At 39.3% G+C, this 16142-nt stretch overlaps 1 protein-coding gene across 3 annotated transcripts in view; it reads left to right on the top strand.

Annotated features, from left to right (window-relative positions):
* DSCAM (DS cell adhesion molecule) overlaps positions 1 to 16142 on the top strand; it is a 495043-nt gene that overhangs the window by 428974 nt on the left and 49927 nt on the right. For 2 of the 3 annotated variants that reach the window (XM_051641267.1, XM_051641277.1), the window contains exons 21-24: positions 5724 to 5877; positions 11485 to 11602; positions 12498 to 12661; positions 15977 to 16075. In XM_051641267.1, the coding sequence (XP_051497227.1) occupies positions 5724 to 5877; positions 11485 to 11602; positions 12498 to 12661; positions 15977 to 16075 (535 nt within the window). Of the gene's footprint in view, positions 1 to 5723; positions 5878 to 11484; positions 11603 to 12493; positions 12662 to 15976; positions 16076 to 16142 lie in introns of those variants that run through there. The other variant, XM_051641287.1, reaches the window with a different exon arrangement.

Below are 16142 nucleotides of genomic sequence, written 5' to 3'. Positions count from 1 at the left end.
TGAACCTTGTTTAAAGAAGACTTGGGAGAACTCTCAAGGTCCTTCCAGACCTGTTTTCAAATGATGCTATGACCATATTTTTACATAAATTCAAAGGGAAAACACATATGCTACTCTATTTTTAATTTTCAAGATGGGGCAGCCAGTATACAGCTAGCCAACTTGTATATGCTCTTACTTCACAGCACACACCACAAATCTGAAGTATTTTTGGAAGAGGGGTGATTTGAATTAGACATTAGGAGGAAATTCTTCACTGTGAGAGTGGTGAGACACTGTAACAGGTTGCCCAGGGAAGCTGTGGATGCCCCATCCCTGGAAGTGTTCCAGACTAGGTGGGATGCATCTTTGAGCAACCTGGTCTAGTGGGAGGTGTCCCTGCCTATGAAGGGGGGGTTGGAACTAGGTGATCTTCCAGCTCAAACCATTCTATGATTCTATGATTGTGTGATTCTATGATTCTGTGATTCTTGCTTTTCACTATTATCCTTAAAGTCTTCATCTGGCTTTCTCAGTTCACCTCCAAGTTTCCTGCAACTTGCAGAGAATGAGGAGATAGAGATCTTCAGGGCATCTCTCCTCCATCATAAGTTGTGTAGATGCAGTTGTAGGCCAAGTTGTAGGCTTGCTTTGACTGAATGATCTTCCAGTCCACAGTAAATACTACCTGTTCCCTTATCATACTGCTTGGGAAACTCCCTGACTTCTTGGAAACCATTAAAAACTTTTTTTTTATTCCAAAGCTCCCTTTTGAAGTTTTCCCAGACTGCATTAAAAAACACAACAATCAGAGAAATAAAACAGAAAAACAGCCAGAGCATTCAGAGTTTATGCGCATTACCTATCTAATTGCTTTCTAAAGGTGTCAGAAATGCCAGGAGATGACATGCTGTTTCAAAGCCTATAAAGCAATGTACACCAATAAAGTGGGAGTTGCATCAGAGGAAAATTATTCTCCCAGAGTCTGTTCTGCAGCATCTTGCTGTTGCCTGGTTTGGAAAGTAGATTACCTGCACCCTGATAAAGAAATTTGATTTCATTTTATGCTTCACAGCCCTTGCTGGCTTTTTAGAGACTGGGCCCTGTCTGTACATCTTAGCTAAAGATAGATGAAAAATTAACCTATAATCTATAAGCTGAATTAAATATATACATACATATATATGTGTATATATATATATATATATAAATCCAAACACAACAACAGTAAAAACACCAGTTAAAAACAAACCCTTGAGAAGCCATGTTAATGATTTTTGGGATAAACCAGCAGTATCTTTTTTGTACTGCCACGGGCAAAGACCAATATGTGACAAGGTGACATTTCTTTAAAGTATTTCTTATTTCAATTATTTAATCTTTTCTTTGCTGACACAGCTCCCTTTTTTCTTCTTGTGCAATGAAAGTCTCTGGCATGTTAGTCTAATTGAAATGACGGGGAAAAGTTAAAAGTAAAATCAATTCTTTGTTACTGGAGCATCCCCAAGTGTTTAAAAGGGAATGTTAGCTGAGGAAACAGAAGGTGTATGTTAACCAGTTAGAAACCAAAATCTTTTACTATAGCAGTTTGTTTTAAGAAAATAAGAATAATTAATTTAGTAAAGATACCTTTACCAAATTCGATTAATAACTTAGTTTGAATAATAATTGAATTTATATTCAGAATACCTGCAGTTGGAAAAGTATGAATTATGCTGGTTCTCTGTGGATGAAAAAAAGGAATTGAAGACATTTGAAAAGGTGCTAGAGAAGCTAATTCTGTTGTTATTCCATATTTGGAGTCCCAGGAAGAGAAAGCTCCTCTGTTTTGAGACAATTTTACCTGCTCTTCTAGCTGACCACTTTGCAACCGGAGGAATTTTGGAGGGTTTTGTGTTTTTCAGTTTTGTCTTTAACTTAAGTCCTCAGAGCACGAGCACTTGGTGCCAGTGCTATAGCTTCAAGGCTGAGGTTTTGCTTTTCTGTTTTTGATGCTCACCTATTCCAAACATAAAATCTAAACCAGATTTCTCTGACCTGTGTTTAGAAGTTGTCTACAGGTTGTGTGCCTGTCTATCTGTCCCAGCCTCTGCCATTGCAGAAGGAAGCAGAACAGCAAGGCATTTCAAGCAGGAGATCTGCAGTATTAGGAGTGACTTCTAAAGGCAGCCATATGTTCCTTTCATAAGCCATGGGAGCAATAGAAAAACAATGTAAATTTAACCAGACTTTTTCTTGCTGGAATGAAAGGTTAGCAGTAAGGAAATCTGTAGTGGTTAGCTGTTCGTAAATGCTGTATCCATGTGCCATGTTAATAGGTAGTTTAGAAGTAGCTTGTGCTAGATAGCTGCATTAATGAGTGGAGCCTAAGTGCCAGAGACAGCCTAGCCCATTTGACTTTCAAATTAACCCTGGGAAATGCTGCCTCATGAATATTAAAATTCTGCCTCCTGTGCCATGATCAATGCATTAATTTTATGTGTGACCTCACAAAGATCCAACCTGTCACACTGTCGGCATTTGTCCAATATTCTTGTGTAAATGTCAAGACAGATGGTTCTCAAAACCTGCTGTAATATTTCACATAATAATAGAAGTGTGTGCCTGCACTAACCTCTTCATATCAGAAGGGGAAAGTCAGGCAAACCCTTGCTAAATGGGACAAACTGACTTGGCATTTTGACAGGAGCAATGAGAGTGGCTAGAAAGTATGACATGGTCCCTATTTAGGCTGTCTCGTGCCTAGATAACTGTTAGCCAGAGCAACCCATTCAGTAGCTAAAAACGGCAACTAGTTCACACCACAGAGATGTTTAATCATATCTCAGAAACAACCCTTGTTTATTTGGAATTCACTTTGAAGGATTACGTATTCCAATGCTTTCAGGTCAACCTGCCTTTGAAATGCTAATCAGATGAAATTGGCCTTTACCACCAGCAGATATTTGTATATCAAAGAGCTTTCTTGCACATTTTCTGGCAGTCTGAATAAAGTTTAGATTACACTGACACGTTATTTTTAATGCTGATTCCTAGTAAAATCTTCTTTTCTACATGATTAACGTTCTAATTATTTTTAGCCTAGTGTTAATTAGCCATTACTACACTCAGCATTGCACAAAAAAGTATTTTTCTTTCTAATGGTTCATTGCCCCTCTATTTCTACATACAGGAATCCCAAAGCCCATGTCAGAAATAAAACTGGCTATATTGAGCATTGTAATACTGTTCAGGGCTGACAAGGATTCCCTTCTTCGCCATCAAGGAGTCAAACTTCTTCTCCATCAAGGAGGATGTGCTGAGGTGCACAAAGCACACATTTCCTGAAGGAATCTATATACTCCTTGACACCTTTCATTGCACAGGTCTGTTCAAGCAGACTGCAGAACTTCTCACTGAGAAGCAAATACTGCATAGCAGCTGGTTGGCTTCGCTGCAGCCCACAGCCAAAGCACTTGAGTGACAGTGCAAGAACAGAGTGAACTGGCATTTCTTCCAGCACTTGTCCTTCCCTGCTAAAGAAGCTGAATAGCTGAGATGACCTTCTGATGGGAGTCTTTGAGTGGAATTAGTTTTGTGATTAAACAAGACTAGACTTGGGGGAAGTTTGAACAGTCTGTTATAGAATACAGTTTATGTATTGATTCACTCCATTACTGAAGGCAGAAGCCACCAAAGCCAGGACATAGTAGATGAGGATTGGGTTAGGGATCAGTTGCATAATCTGGACATCCATAAATCGATGGGTCCGGATGAAATGCATCCAAGGGTGCTGAGGGAGCTGGCGGAGGTCATTGCTAGTCCACTCTCCATCATCTTCGGTAAGTCATGGGTAACTGGAGAGGTGCCTGAGGACTGGAGGATAGCAAATGTCACTCCAGTCTACAAGAAGGGCAAGAAGGAGGACCCGGGTAACTATAGACCGGTCAGCCTCACCTCCATCCCTGGAAAGGTGATGGAACAACTTGTCCTTGGCACTATCTCTAGACATATCAAGGAGATGGGGGTCATCAAGAGCAGTCAACATGGTTTTACCAAGGGTAAGTCATGTTTGACTAACCTCATAGCCTTCTATGAGGAAATTACTAGGTGGATAGATGATGGTAGAGCGGTAGATGTGGTCTATCTTGATTTCAGTAAAGCATTTGACACCGTCTCCCACAGCATCCTTGTAGATAAGTTGATCAAGTATGGGTTTGATGATCAGGCAGTGAGGTGGATCAAGAACTGGTTGAAAGGAAGAAGTCAGAGAGTTGTAGTCAATGGGGCAGAATCTAGTTGGAGGCCTGTGACTAGTGGAGTCCCTCAGGGGTCGGTACTTGGACCGGTGTTGTTCAATATCTTCATCAACGACCTGGATGAGGGCACAGAATGTACCCTCAGCAAGTTTGCTGATGACATCAAGCTGGGAGGAGTGGCTGACACACCAGAAGGCTGTGCTGCCATTCAGAGAGACTTAGACAGGCTGGAGACTTGGGCGGGGAAAAACCTGATGAAGTTTAACAAGGGCAAGTGTAGAGTTTTGCATTTGGGGAAGAAAAACGCCATGCACCAGTACAGGTTGGGGGCTGACCTGCTGGAGAGCAGTGTAGGTGAAAGGGACCTGGGGGTCATGGTAGACAGGAGGATGACCATGAGTCAGCAGTGTGCCCTTGTGGCTAAGAAGGCCAATGGCATCCTGGGGTGTATTAGAAAGGGTGTGGTTAGTAGGTCAAGAGAGGTTCTCCTCCCCCTCTATTCTGCATTGGTGAGGCCACATCTGGAATATTGTGTCCAGTTCTGGGCCCCTCAGTTCAAGAAGGACAGGGAAGTGCTTGAAAGAGTCCAGCGCAGAGCCACAAGGATGATTAAGGGAGTGGAACATCTCCCTTATGAGGAAAGGCTGAGGGAGCTGGGTCTCTTTAGTTTGGAGAAAAGGAGACTGAGGGGGGACCTCATCAATGTTTACAAATATGTAAAGGGTGAGTGTCAAGGCGATGGAGTTAAGCTTTTTTCAGTGAAGACCAGTGATAGGACAAGGAGTAATGGATACAAGTTGGAGCATAGGAGGTTTAAGATGAATATCAGGAAAAATTTTTTTACTGTAAGAGTGACAGAGCACTGGAACAGGCTGCCCAGAGAGGTTGTGGAGTCTCCTTCGCTGGAGACATTCAAAACCCGCCTGGACGCCTTCCTGTGTGATGTACTCTAGGTGACCCTGCTCTGGCGGGGGGGTTGGACTAGATGATCTTTCGAGGTCCCTTCCAACCCCTAGGATTCTATGATTCTATGATTCTATGAAAGCCAGAGTTGAGGAACAAGGACCAATACAGTGGCTCTGGGTGACCAGAGATATATCTCAGGTAGTAAGCTCCAGACTTCACAGCAGATGCAGGACTGAATCCTCATTTGGGAAAGTTTTTTGTGTAATAAAATTGGTTTGTCTGAACTACTGATGGTAAAAATTTGTCAAATATGTTCACTGAAATTGTTTATCCAACTTTGTAAAAATAAGCAGACACATAAAAGTCCTAATCTGAATAAAACCAATTTGTAAACAAGATATTGGCCCAAATTCACTGAATATAAATCAATTGCAACAAGTTATTGTGTCTGCTCTGTTTATTGCCATCTGCCATCTATTTGGAGCAAGTGGTACTCATTCAAAATACCCTGGAATATCAGGCTTTGAAGCACTCAGCTTATCAGACTTTCTCCAAATACAATTTATTTTAGTCTGGAAATATTTGTCTCTCCCACCACAGGTAATCAGCGAGTTTGAAGCCTCTCCTGACTCATTTTCCTACAGAATCCCCAACCTGAGCCGGAATCGCCAGTACAGTGTCTGGGTGGTAGCAGTGACTGCTGCTGGAAGAGGCAACAGCAGTGAGATTATCACTGTGGAACCACTAGCTAAAGGTATGGTGACAGCACTTTTTAAAGCAATCCAGAACTTATCAATGCAAATTACTATTATAATTGGCACGTGGCTTCTTTATGCCTCATTGCTTACTGTGAGTGGGATTTGTCAGGAGTTACTTCAGTTCTCTCCAGAAGTTAGGTGACATCTCTCAGCTAATTGCCCAAGCTTTTGCTGTAGTCAGCAGAGAGAGAATGATGTTCTCCTCTAGGGGGTTATTCATCCCACCTACCTTAGAAGGAAATAGATTTCTTTTTGGAGAAATTTTTATCTTCTTTTGTTTGATGATCCCCCTTCCCCTTCTGAATGTGTTTCTCTTTTTTCTTGCCGTACAAGATAGATAGCTTCTTTATCATTCTTCTCCTTACTGGTATCTCTTGTGTACTCCACAAGTACTATCTTCTGTATAAAACGGTCTGATTAACATATCTAAATTCTGAACAATTGTTCTCAACTTGCGTTAGCTTTGAAGTTTGCTGCTTCTATTTCAGAAGTGAAGAAGATATAAAGTGCTTCAAATCTTGTATATTATTTCCCACCTGTATTAGTTGTTCTATTAGAAGATATTGCTTGAGCCCATGAATTCTGCCTTGCCTGTAACTGAGATGTGATGCTTGCAGCACTATAGCACCTTAGCTTAGAGATAGAGACCTAACATTTTACACGGCAGAGGAAAGTCCCATCAGTACTCAATCTCTACATGGAGTCTTCAGATTGATTTTCCCCACACACACACTTAAATTGGTAATATCACAGCGTGTGCCAGCATGAACAGTGTGTTGCACAGGTCCCGGTAGTTCCAAAGACAGATACATTTAATTAACTTTAAAATTTGACAAGCCTGCTCGTTCTTCAGTCGCATGGCTAATGATGTAGTAATGTAAAATAAAGTATCTAGTGCTTTATGATGACAGATACTTTCTAAAAAAGCTTTGCAGAACTTCAGCCAAATGCCACCAATATTAAAGCACTTTATATGGAAGAGCGTATACAATCACCATAAGGAAGCTTGCTCTTCCTACCTATCTATGTGGTAGATAACCAGTTTCATGATGATAGATTAATTGTCAGAGCTAATGTCATGGATGGCAGTGATGGTGTTTGGAGGGTACTAGTTCAACACATGACATAGCTTCCCAATGCTTAGAAGTTGCAAACAGGGTTCCTCAGGCTTGTGATTGGAACTCTCGTGTCTTTTCTCTTGTGTCCTTTCTCTACACTAAAGCTTTTATCATATGAGATGGACATTTTCTGACATTGCTGTGAGAAGCCTGTAGTAACTCCTGTGTTACTACTGTACAACACGATTAAAGGTTTATCAGTGTAAAGACTGGAAGGGTCTAGCAAGGTAAAGAGGCCTAAGTCAGAACACACAGGGAAATGCTTGTTCCCCATGCATTGCTTACAGTTTGGTTTTTTTTTCTAACTGAGATGAGTCACCCTCACTTTCTGCTTCATTCTGACATTTTTTGTACAGTCTTTCAGAAGATCCTTTCTCTTAGTAGCTACACAATGTTAGGGGCATGACCTGAAGGATGTCTGAAAGACTATGAAAAGTCTGAAGGATCTGAAATATCTAGAGCTTCTCCATTGTTGAATTTCTTGTAGGATGACTGCATACTGCATTATGAATAACAGTGAGGTCAAAGCTGAGATCTTAAAAGGAGGATGAGGAGTATAAAAGACATCTGTGAAGGAAGATAATTAAAAAAACCCTGAGGGAAACAGGGCAAAGATTTTCTTCTCCTTTTAGACCAGTTGTTACCTGTGTGTAATGAATGTGTAGAAAAAAAGGCAACAAAAACAGGCATGAAAATAGATTCTCAAATATGAGCAAAACCAATTAGATAACAACACGGTGCAATAGAAAGAGACTGAGGATGCAGGCAAACCTAGGATTGTGCAGGGACCCCGGTACATAGTGCAATAGAATTTCTCTTTCTTCATAGCCTATGCATTTAAAAAAGAGGGAAGTGTTCAGACAGGATGAAAGCAGAACAATGCAGAGTCTGCAGGTACCAAAATTCAAATCCTCTAATTATGAGGAAATGTAGTATGTGATTGCTCTGTTTGTCAAAAAATAAAGAAGTTACAAGTTGACCCACATGTACTTAAACTGAACAAAGTTACCAGAAGCTGGAATTTAATTCTGCTTCTTCAAAGCTTATTTAACATGATCCATGACTACAAATAAGTGAACTTAAAAATATGTTGTATGAAAATACAAGCGGACTTTGAGGAAAAATAATTGATTACTTCAATATAGACAAGACAGTGTGAACAAGACTTTATTTTGAAGGATGGCAGAATGCATGCAGTCAATGTTAGAGCTAGTAGTGATACTCCACTCTCTTTTAGAGAGCTGGGAGAAAGTGATAATCAGTGATAAGGGCAGTGGATGAGCAATGAAGAAGGATGGGCAGAGCTAATAGTTTATGGTTGAACATGATGATCTTTAAGGTCCCTTCCAACCAGGATGATTCTGTGATTCTGTAGTAGCCTTTAAGACCTTTCTGACCCCCCAGTATGTCTGAAGCTAGTAACACATCGGAGGGTTGGAAACAGTTATAGCCTGATTGTACCACAACTCCCCAGTGCAAGTGCATCTATGGGCCATTATTGTGAAGTTGTTTGCTTCCTTTTTTTTCTTCACTTATTTCACAGTCAACTGTCCAAGTAATGAAACCAGCATGACAGCTAATGAGAGTTAACTTTGAATTGAATTGTGTCAACTTAATTATAACCCCTTTAAGAATCCCTTTGAGAACAATGAGATTGTCTAGATAGGGGTTTGATGTGAAATGGATAGTCCAATTTAAAAGAAAGCTGAATTCAAGTTAACATTTATTTATTTAGTGTCTCTGTTTCTCAGAAGTGTTATTCTCTGTAATTAATGAACAAAAGTAAGCAAAAAACCCCTCAGCAAACAGAAAATAAATATAGCAATGAAAGTTCAGTCTCCATGTAAGCAGGCTATGTCTTGCCCCTTAAATTCCATTTCATTGCTGCCTTGAAAGTTTAGGGTTTAGCCTATGAAATATATCTAAAATATATAAAACCTTGCATGCACCTTGTTCTTATTATTTCCTGACTGTGACTGATGGAGTATAGCATTTGCCAGCAGCAATATGATGGTAACAGATCTAGACCCGTGGCAATCTGATCTCGGGAGAGTTCTCTGACTTTAATGTTGAGTTTTCCCTGTTCTTGTAGACTGTTTGAGCATTAATGTGTAAGATTTGCCACCTAGTCTATGATTCTTTGTGTGTTTGATTTTTTTAAACAACATGTGAGGCTCACGTGATAGTACACACACTCCATTTGTCTGTTTCTTTAATGGTTCATCAGACTGGAATACACAGGATGTTATTCTGTGAGAAAGTACACAAAAGAAACTCCTGACCCAGAATATTCACTGATGGCTCTTATATTTTGGATTAAGCTGAACTGCAGTGAACTGTCATAGCTCTTGTTCAGTTTCCCTGTACAGTTTGCCTTTAAAATTCAGCTTTAACTCTAGAGAATAAAATAAAATAAAATAAAATAAAATAAAATAAAATAAAATAGTTTTTTAAAAAATATGTCTTGCAAATAATTTCTGCCCATTTCTTATTCTATGACAGTAAGCTTAGGTAATAAGTTACATCCTTTAAACAAACAAACATGCAAAAAACTACATTAGCAAAAGGGAGTGCACTGTTCTGTTGAAGGCACCTCTTTATTTTTAATTAATGATCAGGTAACTTGCAAAAAATAGGAACAGACACAGTTCTTACTCAGTGCCATGCCATCTAAGGTAAGGCTGGTAGGCAGTGGATTGGCATGTGAGTAGCTTCAATAGCAGAGAGGTAAACCCTGCAGGAGAATTGCCCACATGCTGCAGTAAAGCTCTCTTGGCTCAAAAGGGAGAGGTCTGTGAGATTCAAGGTATTTTAACCTCTTTAATGCCTGCTAGTCTTCCAAACCTATTGCATTAAGATGATTTTCACTAGACATTTATTTTATTTCTAGTTTTGTTTGTGTACCTGCTAGCAGTCTCAGAACAGTATTAGAAGTTAAGCTATAAAGAAAACTGGAGTTCAGAATTTTCATGCTGTTTTACAGTCTTTTAAAAAAAGTGCTCAGTAGATGAAAGGGATAATATAATCCAAAGAAAGCTGTGGGTACTTTCACAAAAATAGTGCAGTATGCTTTTGTAATATGCACTTCTGAGCTAATGGTCTGTGATCTTACCACTGGCTTAGGCTTTTGTGAGGTTTGTAAAATAGGACACAAGATATATAAAACCAGGGGCTACAACATAAATATTGCGCTTTGGAGATCTAATAGCCAACCTATGACTTCAGGAAGAACTTGTGTTGAAATAACTATTAAAAATAAAGGATTATCACAGAAAGTCTTCTAACAGTGGTGCCATGTCATGCTGAAGACTTTAGCAGCATTCCTGCAATAAATATGCTTAGGAAAGTGATGTTGTCCCATTACCAAACCTTCACTCTGTCTGTTACCCTAAATCTTTAAGCAGCAACTTCTTGTGTTTTCCGTTAAAATTTTGACAAAAATATGCTGAGAAGCTCAGTCTTCAAAAATGCTTGAAGATAACGTATGCATTACAGTCCAAATTGGATATAGAAGCCGTGAAATCTTTTTATAAATATCTCAAATTCAACTGTAGACCACTCAAGTGATTTCTCTTAACTCTTAAAATGCTGTTCTGTTATGCATGATTTTTTTTATTTTATTTTTTTTTCATGAACTGCCACAGTTATATTTGATGCTGGGGCTAATTATCATGGTTTTCTAATTGGTGCAAAATGGATTATTAAGTATAAGTTCTGATCAGTATGCATGACTGAAGTAGATTAGGGTTAAAATACAGTATTTTCTGTATCTGTATTCAGTATGTGCCTTTAAAATGTATATTTAAAGGCCAACAAGAGGTCTATTTCTATTAAAGGCCATTCTTGAATAATAATGTATGACGAAGTTCTAACACATCCCTAGTGCTCCTGTATGTTATAAACTGAAACTACAAGAGTGATGTTTTTGTTGATATATTTAGATGACAAGAGAGCAGACAGAAATTAAGCTGACTGAAGAGTTTGTTCATATTTTTGGACTTCAGATAGACTCTCCAATGTACTAATGTGTGCATACATGAAGGCTTATTTTGCTGAATACCTCAGCTGTTGCAACAGTGATGTACCCATAATTTAGCTTTTGTAAAATACGTGTCTACTGTGGACCCTTCCTGGTAGAATTTTGGAGAAAAGCATCCTTTTGGACATAGTTTTCATCCATAATTTCTACTATAAAATATATAAAAATCAGTAATTATTATCACTAACTTGTTTTGCTCTTTTTCTCCACAAGGACTCTTCCAGTCCTCTGCCTCATATCTGTTTTCATTACTCATCTTCCAGATACTCAAACCATAATAATTGTTTTTGAATAAACAGCTGATCTTCTGAGTTAAAAGAAATCAGTTTCCAAAAAGCAGAACTTGAAACAGATTTGTTTGGTTCTCATTTAATGTCTGTGTTTCCCTTCCAAGAGTGGTAGGAATGAATACCTCATTTCAGATTTTCTTGCTTTCTCTTGCTCAGCTCCTGCCAGAATTTTGACATTCAGTGGCACGGTGACAACTCCCTGGATGAAAGACATTGTCCTCCCTTGCAAAGCTGTGGGAGACCCAGCTCCAACAGTCAAATGGATGAAGGATAGGTAACCAGCAACTAAATGTATAGCTCAGATAAAGACCATTTGCTTAAAATTTTGAGGGCTGTGATGTGGATGTTCCTGAGGACTGTGTTAGGAAGGAGAAGGACTTCTTGCAGAGGCTGCATGTATTCACAGTGGATGAGGAGTTCAGAAATTCCTTGAACTAAAACTATTTGGCTGCGGTGATTAGGAAGTATCAAAAGGAAGGAAATGTTATGGAGAAGGATAAAAGTAAACACTAAAACCTGGGAGTCTTTTTTGTTTTAACTTCAGGCACAGTGAATAGTTTTTGTCTGAAAAAGCAGAGTGTCTGATGCATTGACTTGTGCCCTGGAGTGCAGTGTACATGTCTGGCACATGGCAGGGGGGTTGGACTAGATGATCTTTTGAGGTCCCTTCCAACCCCTAGGATTCTATGATTCTATGATTCTATGTCTTGGTTTTCCATTATTCTGTTAAGATCTTTGCAGTTTGATGAAGTCACTTGGAAACACACATGTTCAGTAATTGTCTTCCAAGCAGTGTGTAAGCAGTGGTACTGCAGTGCTATGAAACCATCTTGTGCATTGATACACACAGCTATTATTTTATAAGGATGGACTTTGTAGCCAGGAACTGCCTTTTACTCTTACTTTGGCACTTTTATAAACAACAGATAATTAAAGAAGGATTTCCGTTTTCACTCAAATTTGGGCCAGGTTATGTGTGTTCTTTAAGTAAATGACAGGTTGTTTCCCAACAGAAAATATTTCTTTGCTGTCTGTACTAAAGAGGACACTCCCTCTGCTGCCCCTTTCTTTCTTTTTTTCCATTCTTAGTTTCTTCAAATAAAAATCCAATTCTGAGTAATTTTGATTGTAACTTCTTTAATGTATGCACTTTGTTTCCTGTGAGGTAGTAACGGGACACCCAGTCTAGTGATGATTGATGGGCGAAGAAGCATCTTTAGCAATGGCAGCTTTGTCATCCGTACTGTGAAAGCAGAAGACTCTGGATACTACAGTTGTGTGGCCAGTAATAACTGGGGATCAGATGAAATAATTTTGAATTTGCAGGTACAAGGTAAGACTGTTGGATCTATCTCATCATTGTTATCACAGTTATTAACTGCTATGTGCTGGTAATGCATAGCTATGTCTGTTTATAGCTGTACGTAAAACAGAAGTATTAATGTGGATGAATACAAATGTAATTAAAAATAATGAATGCATAAAATATTACGCAGGTCATTCTGGCTCAGCCATCAACATTTTATGATATAGCAAATGTTTTGCTCCTGGTGGAACCATTCACACACTTGAATTGCATCTATGTAAACTTTTGTAGGGTAGACAACTCAGTGTTTGCGTTCAGTTATATTCTAGTTCTTCACACAGAAAATATTTATTTATGCCTTCTCCTTAGTAATGTTACATGTATCATTTAAATATTGCAAAATTTAAAAAGAGCTGAAGGCCTTTACTTTAGCTTCTGAAAAGCAATCAACAGAAATTTACCTCTGTACTGAGACCTTGGACAAAAACATTACACAAGAGCAGAATTTTACTGATGGTGAACATGAGGAAGCATTTAAAGTGAAACATCAGTACAACTTCAACTAGCATGTACTTCCAGCTACTTTTGATATGCACGTTGAAATGTACATAATGTATCCATTACGATGCTGATCTGTGTAAAAGTTGAGGCTGTAGACATGCACATTAACAGTAATGTGGAAAAGAGCATACATATTCACATACCAAAAATTCACTCCCCAGGAGATTTCCGTGCTCACTTACACTAAATAACATCTTAAGAGCACTTCAGTTGACTGCAAATTGTTGTACCACAGGGAAGCAAATAACAGAGATAGAAATACGGGCTATGCTGTGGCCAGCCTCTCCTGTCCATCAATATACAACCTAAATTTCTAGTGAAAACATAGGATCATAGAATGTCTTGGGTTGGGAGGGACCTCTAAAGATCATCTAGTCCAACCCCCCTACAATAAGCAGGGACATTAGAGAACACGGAAAGAAATTGTCTCAACCACAATGCAACTCTGTATAAACCAGTCCACTAAGCCTTGAAGGAAATTCCATAGTGTACATTAACTTACCAACAATCCAACAGAGCCTAAAGATGCTCTTCTGCAATGTTTGAAGCACAACTACAGCCGTAAGTAGGAAAACATTATCATAAAATGGAAACCTCATATTTATGTGTCGCCAGGTACTTTATATTTGCATGCCCTTGCTGTTATTGAGCCGCAGTAACTACAAGCAAATAATAGAGAAAAACTAGAATTTAATATGTGGTACCACCATCTTTTGCAGGTAGGGTGAAAATGTGATGAAAGGTTTTACAATAAATCTTTCACAATGTAGTGTGCGCAGTCTCTCTTCATGGATTCAGCAAAGTCAGTCAGAAAAATGGAACAAATCCATCCCATGTAGGGAATTTTTCCTTTAGACTATAAACTGCCTTTTCTGTTTTCTTCAGCACTGTTTAGCGCTGTGAGGGCAGTAAAATAAACTTTTTCCTTGAACTAGTCTGTAGCTGTAAACCAGCAGCCTCCACTTCATGTCAGCACTCATTATTTTGCATTTGCGATGACTTGAGCATGTAGTGCAGTGGGAACTTTTCCTGGAGTTTCATTCTGAGGCTAGAGCTACCCCTTAAACCCAGGCAAAGCAGGCAATGTCCTCTGGCAGCAAACTGCTGGACACAGCAGAACATATATGTCCTCTGTCCTGCCTTGCTTGAATGCTAGAGTCTGTTGAGCAACAACTACAGCACGAAAATGGCAGGTCCTGCCAGCAGTGGTCACAGACACGACCACCCGCTCCCATGCTTGTGCTGGCAACGGCTGGAGGAGGTATGACTGCCTTATCTCTCCTCCCTGGCTTTCCATCCCAGCTTTGTTCATACTTCTCCGATCTCTTCCCATGGCAGACACTGTCCATGGCTCACTCCTTGGTCTTGAGACAGCAAAGCTCAATTTTGTCTTTTTCTGAGGAGCTTGGAGATCTCCAGTAACACTTGCTCAGAAAACAATCTGTAAAATGAGCCAGACACAGTGCTGCTGTGCATAATCAGAGCAGTCCAAAGGATTTCAAACAGGAACTTCCCTTTCTTTCCCTTTCATTTTCTGAACTTAGAATTGCAGATTTACTAACACTTGGGTGAAGTGTTAGTAAATATTTACCCTTCAGGGCACTAATAAATATTCAACTAGCTCTTTGAAGTTTCACCTGCCATTATTCTCTGTTTTAGCAAATGCTCCATGACCTTACTGGTTTTGTGCCATGGTTCTGGTTCCCTCACCTGAACAGCAGGACTAGCTACATGAATCAGGCACAAGTCAAAGATGAACTCTCCAGACTATAACTAACATATGATCATATTGCCTCATGATGGATTTGTCAAGGTGAAAGGAAAGCTGGCTGTTTTGCTACTTTCTGTCCTTGAGCATTGAGCTCTGGGAACCCAGTCACTCTACACTGATGCAATTTGGGGTTACTTAGGCTCAGCCTAAAAAGTCCCATTTTCAGTCCCAGTTCCCTGTCCATATTCCCAATCCCAATTCTAGCTACCTCAGATGACTTGTTGGGATATAGCATGGCTCCTTTTCTGCCCTTTCATGCTAGATTTTCCTCTGAAGGAAACTGGACACTGGGTAGAGGATGAGAGATGTTTTATTCCTGTGTTCTTTCAGGAGCTGGTCCTGGGAAACATGCAGTTTCCACACAGTTTAGACAAGCCATGATGTTTATGAGGGGCAGCATAAATGAGCTTTTCCAAGTTTGTCTAGCCTTTGCTGATAGAGTTTTATCTTCTTTGTACCAATATCCTCAGTAAATAGAAGGTGTGATTTGGAAGAGGTGTGGGCCTGCCTCTAATCACAGATCTACCTACTCTACCTAGTTAGCCTTCACAATTACACTGGCAGAAACTCATAATTCTTTTTTATCATTATTATTTTTACTTTTTTCCTTTTGCTGAAACAGCCAGCAAACAAGTGTACGAGTTGGGCATCATTTACAAGTGGACATCTATTTTCTGCCACTAAATTCAGCTTCTCCCTAAAACAGATATGAAAAATAATGGCTGGGTAGCTCATATGCCATTTCCATCTGAGAGGACAGATACAAAAAGCTCACAGAAAAGCAAGGGTTAAGAACTGAAAGACAAAATTGTGTAGAAAATTAAATATAAAAAATGAGATCTTGTCTGCTCGTCTTAACCAAGGATGTCAGCTAAACAGACACTTTGACAGAAATAATTTGCATTCATTCCAACTCAAAACAGTTATTTGATAAATGACTTGTTAAAAGAGATTAAGATCACATCTAATAATTTCAATCTATTTTCTATTTTTAACTATTTCCCATCTAGTTCCACCAGACCAGCCAAGACTCACTGTATCCAAAACTACATCATCCTCTATTACTCTTTCCTGGATACCTGGAGACAATGGTGGCAGTTCTATCCGAGGTAAGACATTTCAGATTAATTGCAACTTTTTACTAAATTATCATATGTTGATAGAAGTCATATACAA

This window comes from Apus apus, chromosome 1 (assembly GCF_020740795.1).
Source record: "Apus apus isolate bApuApu2 chromosome 1, bApuApu2.pri.cur, whole genome shotgun sequence".
NCBI lineage: Eukaryota > Metazoa > Chordata > Aves > Apodiformes > Apodidae > Apus > Apus apus.
This window is presented reverse-complemented; position numbering and strand designations above follow the sequence as displayed.